Source organism: Salmo salar, chromosome ssa10 (genome assembly GCF_905237065.1).
Source record: "Salmo salar chromosome ssa10, Ssal_v3.1, whole genome shotgun sequence".
Taxonomy (NCBI): Eukaryota; Metazoa; Chordata; class Actinopteri; order Salmoniformes; family Salmonidae; genus Salmo; species Salmo salar.
Window position 1 is genome coordinate 95,432,534 of NC_059451.1, and position 15,074 is coordinate 95,447,607.

Sequence of the window (15,074 nt, forward strand, 5' to 3'; positions counted from 1 at the left end):
ACTATGAGGACTAAACACACTGGTGAACAAAATGCAAATGTAGGATTAGCTACATTTAGTGAGGAATGCCTGAAGGAAGAGAAAACAACTCCGGGAGGGAGACAGAGGGAGGGAGACAGTAGCCATTATCTGAAGGTAGCAGATGAAGTCTAAGAGGAGAAACCCTGGAGATAGAAAGAGTGTCAGGATTAAACCATGGGATTATTTATCTAAATCCTTAAAGTCATTGACTTTATTTACTCTCCTGGCAAGTGTACTTGGTTACTTGCTCCCCAGTGAACTCTGAAGTGTATACTTGGTTACTTCCTCTCAAGAAGAATATGTAGCATGTACTGTGAACAGATGTAGGATCTTAATTTGATCACTCTTCTGTTGCTGATAATTTCTTTACTTTGTAGGAAATGCAGATGCACTTTGTGATTTACAACACAACAAAAACACACTATCACATGGTTATATGAACAATATCTTATGCTCTGACAGTGAATTTAGGATCTGCTGGGTGTTGGGCCTGCTGTGTTGGGCCTGCTGTGTTGGCAGATATTAACCTTTACTATTGGATACAGTGAGGGAAAGGTACGGTCTGTAATCAGTGCTGATTAGGAGAAAATCTCCCTGACTGAAGGGCATTCTGATGTGTTATTGTTAGGTAGACAGTGGTTGTGTGTGTGTATGTGTCTGTGACACGTGAGTACAGATGTAGGATCTTAATTTGATCACTCTTTTTTTATTGAGAATTTTCCTGCACAACAGGAAATGCAAAATTGTAGTGTATCCAAGGTTTAAAAAAAGCTTCTAAAGTTTCAAATTTTCGCTTTAAAATGTCAGACTTGATTTGTAGTAACGAAAAATATATCAACCCCTTCAAAAATGTCCATTAATTATAATCTAAATAATTCACATTTCTTGTTTCTGCATGATTATTTTCCTGCTGTAACAAACTGGCTCAAATTAAAATTCTGTATCAGTGCGTGGCACGGCGTGCTTGTGTATGTGTGCGTGTGTGACACCTGTGTGTGTTCTGTCCCATATCTGTCAGTTCTCTTTTGCTGGTTCATCTGTTTCTGTGTGTGTACCGCGTTACTATGGGGAGGGCTTCTCGTTGCTATGATATGGGTTCCCGTGGTAATGACATTAGAATGACCGGTGTGTGTGTCTCAAATTGACCACCCGATTAGATTTTACCCCTGAACCCGTGTTGTGAATTAAACTGAGCTGGAGACTAGGCAGCCTGAAATCACACCAGAAACGTAACAGTAGATGGATTGTTTTGTGGCCAATTTGTGTCTGATCTTTACATTTGGCAGTGTTGCACCCTCAAGCATGACTCAAACTAACCTTACCCTTACCCTTTCCATTACCAATAAACTAAAATAAACCTAACCCCCTTGCTAACATGCTTCAACCTAACCTCTCACACTTATTTGTAAACATCAGTAATGTTTTGCAAATCTGTGAATGTTAGCCTCTCGCAGACTGTGAAATTACATTGTTACAGTTACTTATGAGATCAAGTTGGGACTTGGGACGCAGACATATGCCAACAAACAAACAGTCTCACGTGCACATCCTCTCCTGTCCTTTTCCTGTACCTAACAAGGCTCCCAGTCATCAATGACAGCATTTGTATTTCAATAAAGGAGTCTGTCCTGTGGCTGGAACCGCATTGAAGGGAAATGTATACTGTTCCACTTTGTAGTATGATACTCTGTGTGTGTGTGTGTGTGTGTGTGTGTGTGTGTGTGTGTGTGTGTGTGTGTGTGTGTGTGTGTGTGTGTGTGTGTGTGATGGTGTTCATTAGGATGTGTACTTAAGTAGATTAGCCATAACAAAGCTGTCTCCTCTCCTCTGCACTCAACGGGCAATATTACACACATTACACGAAACACATTGCTAGCTAAGCATCCCTCCGGCCTTTCTAGTAATGCATTTCATAGTACACATGCACAGACTTATCTTCCCACACACGTATGTTTCTGGCAGTCAGAGCTCACACTTTGTATCCTATCACCATAACAACCACTTATCATATAATCTGAAAAAAGCCCGAGTGAATTTCTCCTCAGTACAGCTGATGATGGTGAGAGGAGCAGTCGGCAGTCATTCTCAGTGCCTGTGTGTGTGTGTGTGAGTGAGCCAGGGTAGCCAGGTATGGGCGAGAGCGGAGGAGATGTCTCTGAGTGAGGGAGCGCGAGAGAGACGTGAAGTTGTGAAGGAGTTAAAGAGAGGGATTTTGGAAGGACGAATATATTTGACGCCTTACATGGTGAGTGGCACACGCCTTCTACATGATGTTCTGCTAATTAGCGATGCTGGCTACAGGCAAGGTGTGTGTGGTGTGTGCGTGTGTGTTTTTTGTGCAAGCGTGTGTACAGTATGTCTGTAAAAAATAATATTTTGTTTGTGTCACTGCACCTTTTACTTTGTGTGTGTCTGTGTGTATGTGTGTACTGTAGGTTTCAGTGCATGTGGTGGTTATGTAACAAGTGAGGCAGAGAAACCTTGAGAATAGAATAGTAATGATATCTCTCTGTTAGCCAGATGGGTTATATCTGAACACAGCTCTCTCCTCTAGCCTCTATGTTTAATACCATCTCTTTATCTCACAATAAAGCTATGTTAGATACTATACCAATATAGTCTTGACTACTTCAGATACTGTGTGTTCAAACTGTATTGAATATTTCAGATGCTGTATCAATATTGTATTACCTATTTCCTATTTCTCAATGATGTTAGCTGGATTGAATTTAAAGCTACAGTGGAATCATTCTTTCACAGAAAGCTGTTGTCAGCATATGGAATCTCTCAAGTAACCCAAGGTTTCTAATTCAGTAGTATTGATTGAGAATATTTTACAGGTTGATAATTAGGCTAATAGGGATTTGAGTCAGGCTTGGGGGTAAATACCATTTACATTCAGTCAATTCAGGAATTAAACAGAAATTCAAATTGAATCACTAAGTAACTGAATTGAAGTGGAAATTCACCTCAACCTTTTATTCAGATAAAAGTATTCAATATGTATTGTCCTTACATTGTACTGTATGGCTGTGGTGTTTTGCTTGCAAACTTCCTTGTTTCAGTAGTACTACGGAAGTAGATCAGTGGAGACCAGATAGATTCTGGTCCAAATCCCTATTTGGGCAGTTCTGTGTGTGGCTGCATGGTGTTATTTTATGAATGAGCTTTCCAGCCTTGTACAGCAGATGCAGATGTGTACGTATCCTAATTCACTCTCTAAACATCTGGGTGAGATAGTCATCTATAATGGTTGAAACGCTTTACTGCAATGAGCTGAATATCAAGCAAAGGTTACAAAGATAAGGATATCCAAAATTCCCTCTTTGGTGTGGAACTGTAACATAAAACTGAATATTGGGAGTAAAGACCACACCTCAATTCCTCTGTTTTCAATAACCAATGGCTGTAAATACACCCAATCTACCCCACACCTGTGTGTTTTCCATATTGTGCTGAATTTATTGAATTGAAATGGACTTGACACCAAACCTAAGTGCTGTCTCCTTTACTTATAATGCACAGTATAGGAACTAGTTGGTTACAGGAAAAGGCATGGGTAAATGGTCTGATCCTTTAAAGAGTGCTATGTCCTGTATTTTGTTCTTGATGAATAGAAAGTGAGTTTTTTGCTGCTTTGGAAGTACAGAGAGATGGAATATTATGGTCTACCCAACGGTGCCTAATGCACTACTGTATCCACCTAAATCTTACACTTGGACTGACATGGAACACAAACACACACGGGAGTGTGCTTCAGCTTTCATCTTGCACCTGCATTATTAAACATCTCTATCCACATGAGTGTTACATCATCCAATCACAGTGCTCTCTCTCCCTCTATGTTTTATCTTTCTCTATATCTCCCTAACTGTCCTTCATTTGCTCTATTTCACTGCCTCTCTTTTTCTCTCCCCTCCTTCCCGATGCATCTCTTCCTATCCACTCTATTTCTCTTCCTTTATCTATCTCTTTATCACTCTCTCTCTCAATCTCACCCCGTTTCTCAAACTCTACACCGCTCCCCCTCCTCAATATTAAATGCAATTAGATTTGCATGAATTACATTTAAATATGTTTTTAATACTAGTTGAGTGACACTCTCCATCTGTCTGTCTCCCAGGCGAACCTGAAGAAGTTTATGGAGTATGTACAGCAGAGGAACATCGAAAAGGTGTCCAAGTTCCTGGAGAAAGGTCTGGACCCCAACTTCCACGACCCTGAATCGGGAGGTGAGGAGACAGTTGCAACTCTAGCATCCAGAAATCATGGAATCAAAGAGACAGGCAGAGTTAATTTAGATCAAACAAAACAGTGCTACAAAATGTGAATAAAAACATGCTCATTGATGAGATAATAATTGGCTGGGTTCTTACATTTGTACAAGTGTGGATTATACACGTGTGATAATCTTTTTTTTGCATAGCCCACTCCCTCTGAGACACAGCCATTATTGATGGTGACCCTGGAGCAATTAGGGTTAACTACCTTGCTCAAGGACACATCAACAGATTTCTCACCTAGACGGCTCGAGGTTTCAAACTAGCAACCCACAGTTACTGGCCCAACACTATCTGCCGCTGGGTGCAAACAACTTCCCTGCAGATGTCACTGATTACTGGCGAGAGAACAAACAATGGTTAGCTGAGCCACAGTACTATTTGATATACACTGAGTGTGCAAAACATTCCATATAGACTGACCAGGTGAATCCAGCTGAAAGCTATGATCCCTTATTGATGTCACTTATTTAATCCACTTCAATCAGTGTAGATGAATGGGAGGATACAGGTTAAAGAAGGATTTTTAAGCATTGAGACATATTGTGTATGTGTGCCATTCAGAGGGTGAATGGGCAAGAAAATATATTTAAGTGCCTTTGAACAGGTAGTAGGTGGCAGGCGCACCGGTTTGAGTGGGTCAAGAATTGCAACAATGCTGTGTTTTTCACACTCAACAGTTTCCCGTGTGTGTCAAGCAGAGGCGGTCAGTGCCATTTAAGATGAGAGGACGATTTATTTTTCATGAGCATGGCCTTATTTCTATTATAGCATATTGGATGACTCTCATTCATAAAGATGGTGCGAATAACATGGCTGACGTTTTACATTCTCCCAACCAATTGTGCAATTTTGTCATTTTTTTGGCGCCTTGTGTAACTTATTTATTTTACTTATTGTGTACATAATGTTGCTGCTACCGTCTCTTATGACCGAAAATAACTTCTGGACATCAGAGAAGTGATTACTCACCACGGACTGCAAGAAAGTTCTTCCTTTAACGAGTCCAATGAGAAGGATATCCTGCTTTCAATGGAACAGGCCCAGATCCACGCCTTTTGCGTAAAGAAAAGACACTGGAAAATGGGATGCAGATCGAGGATCCCCCTGAGAATCCGGAGGCGAGCGAGCAAACTCCCAATGCCTTCCATTCTTCTTGCTAACGTGCAATCGTTGAAAAATAAAATTGATGACCTACTATTAAAATTATCCTACCAATGGGACATTAAAAACTGTAACATCTTATGTTTCACCGAGACGTGGCTGAACGAAGAAACGGACAATATAGAGCTGGCGCGATTTTCCGTGCACCGGCAGATCAGAGATGCTACCTCTGGTAAGACAAGGAGTGGGTGTGTGTGTCTTTTTGTCAATAACAGCTGGTGCGCGATGTCTAATATTAAAGAAGTCTCGAGGTATTGCTTGCCTGAGGTAGAGTACCTTATGATTAGCTGTTGACCACACTACCTACCAAGAGAGTTCTCATCTGTATTATTCGTAGCCGTCTATTTACCACCACAAAGCGAAGCTGGCACTAACATGCTGACCAGACCGGACACGTCGCGTACGCGAGCGTCGCAAAATACATTTAGAAATCCATGTTATTCAATTATTGCACCCACACTGCTCGCGCGCGCCAACGAGCGTCTGCGATGCCAAGGGCTAAAATAGAACTCCTTTCTATTTCTGACGCAGATCGCGCTGAAAGTCCTGCCTCTCCCATCTCCTCATTGGTTTATAGAAGCAGGTACCCACATGCCATCTCTTCATTGGTTATACCCACATGGGTGATTGAAAGAAGTACTGTTTTGCCGGTCGTCGTGGTAATACTATGAAAGTTTAGATGCCGATCACCATATAAGTGCAAAGATGAAAAAGCCTGGAAGGAGGAGAGATGACTAGAAACGATTTGGGTGGCCGTTTTATGCGTGGATTAATTGTCGGACTAGAGGACCTTGTGCATTTCAGGTAAAATAACAACTCCATGTTTATATCCCAGGACAAATTAGCTAGCAACAGCAAGCTAGCTAAATAGGACAAATTAGCTAGCAAGTGCAAGCTAACTAGCTAAATTGCCATACAATGCTTTTCGACCTGTCCCCAAATAAATGTCATTGGTTCAGTTTGTGATCGCGTTTGGTGTAGGGGGACAAAATACATTTATGCACAATAGCGCACGATGGCGCTTGCGCACAGACAGTTTGGGTTCCGTGTAAGACCGCTCTCAACCAACTCTATAAGGCCATAAGCAAAGAAGAAAATGCTCACCCAGAAGCGGCGCTCCTAGTGGCCGGGGACTTTAATGCAGGCAAACTTAAATCAGTTTTACCAAATTTTTACCAGCATGTCACATGTGCAACCAGAAAAAAAATCCTAGACTACCTTTACTCCACACACAAAGATGCATACAAAGCTCTCACCCACCCTCCATTTGGCAAATCTGACCATAATTCTATCTGACCATAATTCTATCCTCCTGATTCCTGATTCCTGCTTACAAGCTAAAACTAAAGCAGGAAGTACCAGTGACTGTTTTGCTATTCATCCAATGGCATTGAGGAATACACCACCTCGGTCATCGGCTTCATCAATAAGTGAGTCGATGACGTCATCCCCACAGTGACTATATGTACATATCCCAACCAGAAGCCATGGATTACAGGCAACATCCGCTTTGAGCTAAAGGCTAGAGCTGCCGCTTTCAAGGAGCGGGAGACTAATCCAGATGCTTATAAGAAATTCCACTATGCCCTCAGATGAACCATCAAACAAGCAAAGCGTCAATACAGGATTAAGATTGAATCCTACTACACCTGCTCTGATGCTCTTCGGATGTGGCAGGGCTTGAAAACTATTACGGACTACAAAGGGAAACCCAGACGCGAGCTGCCCAGTGACACGAGCCTACCAGACGAACTAAATGCCTTTCATACATAGTCCCTGTGCCCAAGGTAACCTGCCTAAATGATTACCGCCCCGTGGCACTCAAGTCAGTAGCCATGAAGTGCTTTGAAAGGCTGGTAATGGCTCACATCAACAGCATCCTCACGGACACCCTAGACCCACTCCAATTCTCATACCGCCCCAACAGATCCACAGATGACGCAATCTCAATCGAGATTGGAGGACGTCCTCTGGAAGTTGTCATAATTAGTTTGTAAGTCTATGGAAAGGGGTGAGGACCATGAGCCTCCTAGGTTTTGGATTGAAGTCAATGAACCCAGAGGTGGACGGAAGCTAGCTGTCCTCCGGCTGCACCATGGTGCTACCCTACAGAGGGCTGTTGAGGCTACTGTAGACTTCCTTGGCAAAGTAGTGTGATTTCATCAGTTATTTGGTGACGTGATTATATTTAGTATAGTTTTATCTGAAAAGGATACATTTTTTTATGTTTTACAATTTACATTTTTATGAAATTCACTGAGGATGATGGTCTTCCCCTTCCTCCTCTGAGGAGCCTCCACTGGTATCAAAAATTGTCCACCACCCAAAGGAAATCCAGCCAACTTGACACAACTGTGGAAAGTATTGGAGTCAACATGGGCCAGCATACCTGTGGAATGCTTTCGACTACTTGTAGAGTCCATGCCCCGACGAATTGAGGCTGTTCTGAGGGCAAAAGGGGGTGCAACTCATAATTAGGGAGGTGTTACTAATGTGTCGTACACTCAGTGTATGTTCCACAGTATTAAGAGAGTAGATATTATTGTGATACTGCTAGTACATTCAGACACACAGTATCAAAACAGCTATCGTCCAATCAGGAATTTACTCCCCACCGAGGTTCCTGTTCTACTGATTGAACTTCCTGAGGATACTTATTATCAGTATTATTATTAAAGAGAGGGAGAGAGAGATACAGAGATAGACTGACAGATACAGAGACTGACAGACAGAAATAGATAGACAGATTGACTGTTACGGAAATATTCACAGACAGACAGACAGACAGATGGACAGATACAGTGATAGAGAGACAGACAGACGTAGATAACGAGTGCTGGGATTGTTCAGGTTGGCTGCCCACTGAGCGATATCCGTCTGGCCCTCTCTGCCACATCCCAATGCATGCTGGGTAAAGCTGGATTATTCTTCATGCTAATCTCCTCATGTTTATGCAAATGTTTGTGCAGTCATTTGTTGAGAGCCTCCAATGGGGTGACCTCTGTGTGTGTGTGTGTGTGTGTGTGTGTGTGTGTGTGTGTGTGTGTGTGTGTGTGTGTGTGTGTGTGTGTGTGTGTGTGTGTGTGTGTGTGTGTGTGTGTGTGTGTGTGTGTGTGTGTGTGTGTGTGTGTGTGTGTGTGTGTGTGTGTGAGAGAGAGAGAGAGAGAGCAAACAAAACAAATTACAATATAATTTTGTTAATTTAGTTCTAAATGCTAGTTTTGCTGTGTCTGTGTGTGCACATGTTTGTGAATATACTAAACCCACAGTTCAACCCAAGCACCTTCTTTGATGAAGAGAAAAGTAAATCTAAAATAATGAGATTGATGGCCTCTTAATCACACCGACAGCGTCATTGCGCAAAATGCTACGCAACGCTGCAAGGCAAATGCAGCGTTCCATTGGAAATGAATGTACTTCTGGTGTACCAAAATGCAATGATGCTGTTGGTGTGATCGAGACGTTAGTGTTTAGTTGCATCATCATCAAACAAACACACACACATACACACACACAGATTGTTTGCTAACTCCGACACTCTTATCTGGTTTTGGTAAACACCAACTCCATCATGTTTATCACAAAGTCATTTCACTGATGAGGCTCACAAATGCACAATATTTGTCTTCTTAAATGAATCACTTGAAATTGATGAGAGTGGATTCATCTGGAAATGGAACTAGTATTTTATTCACCCTGCCTTTATCGCTCTAATCAGAGACATTTAAAGGGATAGGCCTTCTCATACAAATGCTTTGATTCATTTTTATACAAACAGTTAAAGTCAACCCTCATGCTGAATGCATGCTTCTGTCTCAGTACTATGCAGAATGTACACTGAAAAGCTGTCCTGTTGTATATTAAACCTAGTTCCTCTCTCCCCCTGTGTGCTGTAGAATGTCCTCTGACCATGGCATCTCAGCTGGAGGGCTGTGCAGAGCTCATCAAGGTGCTGAAGAGTGGAGGAGCTCACCTGGACTTCAGGACCCGAGACGGCATCACTGCACTGCACAAGGCTGTCCGCACCAAGAACCATACGGCCCTCATAGTGAGTACACACACGTACAAACACACGCACAAACACACGCACACACTTGTTTTTCTATCCTCGAGTGGACCTAAAATTGATTTCCATTCAAAATCCTATGTTCCCTAACACCTAAACCTAACCCTTAACCATAATTGTAACCCTAAGCCTAATTGTAACCCTACCCTAAATCTAACCCCTAAGCTTAAAATAGCCTTTGTGGGAAAGTGGGAAATGTCCCACGAGGAGAATGTTCCTTGTTTTACTATCCTCATGGGGACTTTTGGGGATTGCAGGTCACCACAAAGATAGAAGAATTAGACCACACACACACACACACACACTCACTCACTCACTTTCTGCTTGTCATAAGTAAGAGTCTGACTCACATGATTTCCCAGTGTGTATGTGGGTGCTAAGTACTCTCTTCCGAGACCTGACTGAAAAGATGCTTTTATTCAATGGGCTTCTTGTGCCCTCCCTGGCTCACTGGGTTTTCATCTGCTTTGAGGAGGTTAGGTTGTTGTCTTTAATGAGTAGGCGTGTGCTCAGTGAATGGATGTGTATCATTACTGAATGCCTCTGATATGACTCATCATTGTTCTCATCCTGAGAGCTATAGCTGTAGTGCAGAAAAACCCATCATCTTAATGAACTACTGTATGTCCCTCTTTTTGATCTACATGAGTGCAGAAGCCTATGATAGAAAAATGTAGATCCCACAAAGGAAATGGATAGTGTTTTCATACAGGGGTTTTCATAGGTTCTGTCGGGCTTGAAGTGAGTGTGTGCATTGTGTGTGTGTGTGTTCTCTAACTTTCCCTCTCGTTCTCTTACTCTCTCTCTGTCAGACGTTGCTGGACCTGGGTGCGTCTCCTGACTATAAGGACAGTCGGGGGTTAAGTCCGCTTTATCACAGCTCTATGGTAGGAGGAGACCCCTACTGCTGTGAACTTCTGCTCCACGACCACGCTCAGGTGGGCTGTGTGGACGAGAACGGCTGGCAGGAGATACACCAGGTAAATGCACACATACGCACAGACACACACTAGTGATGCACAGACACACACTAGTGATGCACAGACACACACTAGTGATGCACAGACACACACTAGTGATGCACAGACACACACTAGTGATGCGCGGGTCAGCTGCTTTTTCACCCGCACCCGCCCGCAATTGCTAATAACCCATATGGTAGAAAAATTACAAGATTATGTTTTAATACTGTTTATGCGTCAAATAAGGTTCCTCAGTACTGTCTCATCTGTGTGTGTGGGCCTTGGCGCTGGGGGCTTGGTGCTGGCAATTGATTTATGATGGCTTGGTGATAGAACCTACAGCCTGCATGCCATAGAATGAGTTGGTGTTTGTGTATTATGAGGTACCAGGGAGGAGATGTGGACGGCTGATGGGAGGAACCTTGACTTAGGGGCTAAACCATGGTTTCTATACAATTGGAACAGTCTTCACAACAAATCCTATCTGGCTGGGGGATACTCCTTTCTCACATACAAATCCTAACCTTTTGACCCATTCCAGACATTTGTTGTTTGTCATGAACATTCAGGAGGATGTACGTTGCTATAAAGAGCTGTAACCCAAATCTGCTCGTTGGGCTCTCAATGATTGACCAGCTCTTATTGCAATTCTTAATCAATAATAAAGATTGATTGTTTGAAGAAATAACAAAGTCTCTCTCACTTGGTTAGAATTTCCCCCACACCCATCTGCAAATGCCTAACTATATGTGATGAAGTGAAAATCTGAGTCCTGCACCTGAACCTAACCTGCTAGTAGGCTGCGATGTACAGTCAGAGATAGTGGAACGATTGTTTGACAGGGAATGTGGGATGTCTTTTTTTTAAGCCTAACTTAGTTATGTTTCTGCTTTCAATTTCCAATGTTTTGGTGGACTATTTGTTAGTCAACTTGTCTATAATTAGATACATGCAGCTTCTCTAATGTCATTAGGCTACTGCCCTAGAAGACTAAATAAAACCTTGCTCACCAGAATGTCATAAATCAATGAATGCTTCAATCTAGTTTTCTCTTTCATCGCAGCTTCTCTTGCGCATCAGATGTTATAGGGACCAGGGAGAAAATGCAGTAGGCTCATTTTTTTATTTATTTTTAAAACAGGAAAGATTTGACCGGTTTTACGGAAATGAAATGCTGTTAAAATGAACAAACATTTTTCTGATAGGTTTTTAGTTTGGATTGGATGCATATTTTATGTGGTTGAAATACTATCAGCTTTTATGACGCTGACAAAGATAGCACCTTTACAGACAGTCCCTAACCATACATTTCGCTCAAGATGGTGAAAGAAAGAAATCATATTTCTCCTCTCTTGTTCCCAAGTCAAAATGTACATTTGGTGTATAATTTTACTGAAAGAAATACTTAATTCTGCAGGAGTTTATATTATATTGGGCTATGTGAGAGGTTACAGACCTACAGTCAGTGTCCAGATTTCAGTTAGGCTATTATTCCATTTAACCCATCTGAACTGTAGGCCCTTAACGTGACATATTTTGAGTCCATGTCTTGTGACTCTCAAATTTGTATAGCGCCTCCTAATCATCACACATAACACAGCCGCCACTGCTATGATCCTCTTTTACCACTTCACCAAATCTTTCCCAAACATTAGGCTACTGTTCTAACCCTGCAACCTCAAATCTGCGACCCCACCATGTAAAAAAAGTTATGTAATCAACGGCCAATGTTTACTTTTTTAATTTTGGCTATGACAGTCTATTACAAATCAGTCTGACAGTATTTTTGACAGTATTTCAATCTGCATACAGTAGGGTTTGAAATAATGTTGTATGATCTTCTGTGTAGAAAAGAACATCATTATTGATTATGTTATTTTCCCACCAGTCTGATTTAGTGCCTGGTCTTGTCCACAAACAGTATGCAAGTACGTGTTCCTGAGAGTCTTATCTTTCAGTGATGGGGTCATAATATTTTGTCATTTAAATCATTCAAAAGATAGAGACACATTTGTAGGAAGAAACATAAGCCGCTCTGTTAATTACAACCGCATCTAGCAGCTACCGGTTCTATCAACCACCCCATCTCGCGACGCCATTTTCAAACCACATGGGTTTGCGAACCCTAGATTGGGAAACTCTGAGTTAGGCCCTAAAGTTTAGGCTTACGCACTAATGGCAGATAAAAATAATGAAAGAAAATCTTGTTTTCTCTTTATTGAACCCGCCCTTCATCCACACAATATTTCATGTCCCTAAACCCACCCACCCCACGGATATAACCGCGGGGATTGCAGGTTATGAGTCAACCTGCTCATCACTAACACACACACACACACACACACACACACACACACACACACACACACACACACACACACACACACACACACACACACACACACACACACACACACACACACACACACATGGATACAGACGCAAACACTCACACACACGGATACACACACACACACACACACACACACACACACACACACACACACACACACACACACACACACACACATACAGAGAGAGAGTGCTCTTCCCAGACATAGACACTACTGTAGATCCAGACTGACATTTTGAGGAAACCTTCCGTTGATTAGGAAGAAAATGTAGTGGAAGAGCAAAGAGGGACAAGTACAGTATTCATTTCCTAATTTGATGAGGCACAAAAGCACTGCAGACTTCATAAGGTTTTAAATGGAGGGAACAGGAGTACCACTACAGGGCTTGATAAAACTCTGCAGACCCTGTCATTATATAAACCATAAAGGACTGGAGCACTAGAACTCAGTCAACAGTACTGTGTCCACAGTGCTCTAATGTTCCCACCACTCTCTCTTCTACTCTCCTCTCCACACCAGCATGTCTGGGGACATCCATGGTAATCCCCCCACCTGCTTGCCCTGTTCTTCCCTGCCACCATCTTCACAGCACAGCCACCACAGAACTCAATGCCGGGTTAGCCTGGAGGCTAGGAGACCTACAGTATAATCAGGCTAAACCAGGTGTTCCCAAACGTTTTTGGCGTGCGACCCCATTTTGATATCCAAGCATTGTCATGACCCCTCCATGTAAAAAAAAGTGATGTAATCAACGACCAATGTTTACTGTTTTAATTGGGGCTATGACAGTCTATAACAAATCGGTCTGAAAGTACTTTTACAGTAGGCTATCTCAATCTGAAGGAAGAATGGTTTGAAGTGACTGAAATGGATCAGAAAGGTATTGGGAAGTTTGAAACATCATCAGGCAATACTTTTTGTATGATCTTCTGTGTTGAAAAGAACATCATCATTGATGATGTTCTTTTTCCCCCAGTCTGATTTCGAGCCTGTTCTATGCATGTTGCTTCTATGCTTTTTCCAACCAGTGGTGGAAAAAGTAACCAGTTGTCAAACATGAGTAAAAGTAAAGATAACTTTGTCGAAAATGGCTCAAGTAAAAGTAAAAGTCAAAAAATATATGGTTTTAAATATACTTAAGTATCAAAAGTAAATTGAATTGCAAAAATATACTTAAGTATCAAAAGTAAAGGTATAAATAATTTCAAATTCCTTATATTAAGCAAACCAAGAACATCGTTCTTGTTTTTTAAATTTACGGATAGCCAGGGGCACACTCCAACACTCACACATAATTTACAAACTAAGCATTTGTGTTTAGTGAGTCCTCCAAATCAGAGGCAGTAGGGATGACCAGGGATGTTGTCTTGATAAGTGAGTGAATTGGACCACTTTCCTGTCCTGCTAAGCATTGAAAATGTAACGAGTACTTTTGGGTGTCAGGGGAAAAGTATGGAGTTAAAACTACATTCTTTTTCTTTAGGAATGTAGTGAAGTAAAAGTAAAAGTAGTCAAAAATATAAATAGTAAAGTAAAGTACAGATACCTAAAAAAAAAACTGAATTTGTATTTTTCCTTAACCTCTATGGGCTAGGCGGGACGAATTCGTCCCACCTACGTAACAGCCACTTGAAGCCTGTGGCGCGATTTTCAAAACCTTAAAAATCCTATTACTTCAATTTCTCAAACATATGACTATTTTACAGCTGTTTAAAGACAAGACTCTCGTTAATCTAACCACACTGTCCGATTTCAAAAAGGCTTTACAGCGAAAGCAAAACATTAGATTATGTCAGCAGAGTACCAAGCCAGAAATAATCAGACACACATTTTTCAAGCTAGCATATAATGTCACATAAACCCAGAAGACAGCTAAATGCAGTACTAACCTTTGATGATCTTCATCAGATGACAACCCTAGGACATTATGTTATACAATACATGCATGTTTTGTTCAATCAAGTTCATATTTATATCAAAAACCAGCTTTTTACATTAGCATGTGACGTTCAGAACTAGCATACCCCCCGCAAACTTCCGGAGGAATTCGCTAACATTTTACTAAATTACTCACGATAAACGTTCACAAAAAGCATAACAATTATTTTAAGAATTATAGATACAGACCTCCTCTATGCAGTCGATATGTCCGATTTTAAAATAGCTTTTTGGTGAAAGCACATTTTGCAATATTCTAAGTACATAGCCCAGGCATCACGGGCTAGCT

General features: G+C 41.6%; 1 protein-coding gene across 1 annotated transcript in view; it reads left to right on the top strand.

The window, feature by feature from the left end:
* The window catches only part of LOC106561231 (SH3 and multiple ankyrin repeat domains protein 3), a 417,309-nt gene that overhangs the window by 271,884 nt on the left and 130,351 nt on the right, over positions 1–15,074 (top strand). The window contains exons 6-8 of the mRNA XM_045688739.1: positions 4,145–4,253; positions 9,362–9,513; positions 10,344–10,511. Of these exons, the coding sequence (XP_045544695.1) occupies positions 4,145–4,253; positions 9,362–9,513; positions 10,344–10,511 (429 nt within the window). The remainder of the gene's footprint in view (positions 1–4,144; positions 4,254–9,361; positions 9,514–10,343; positions 10,512–15,074) is intronic.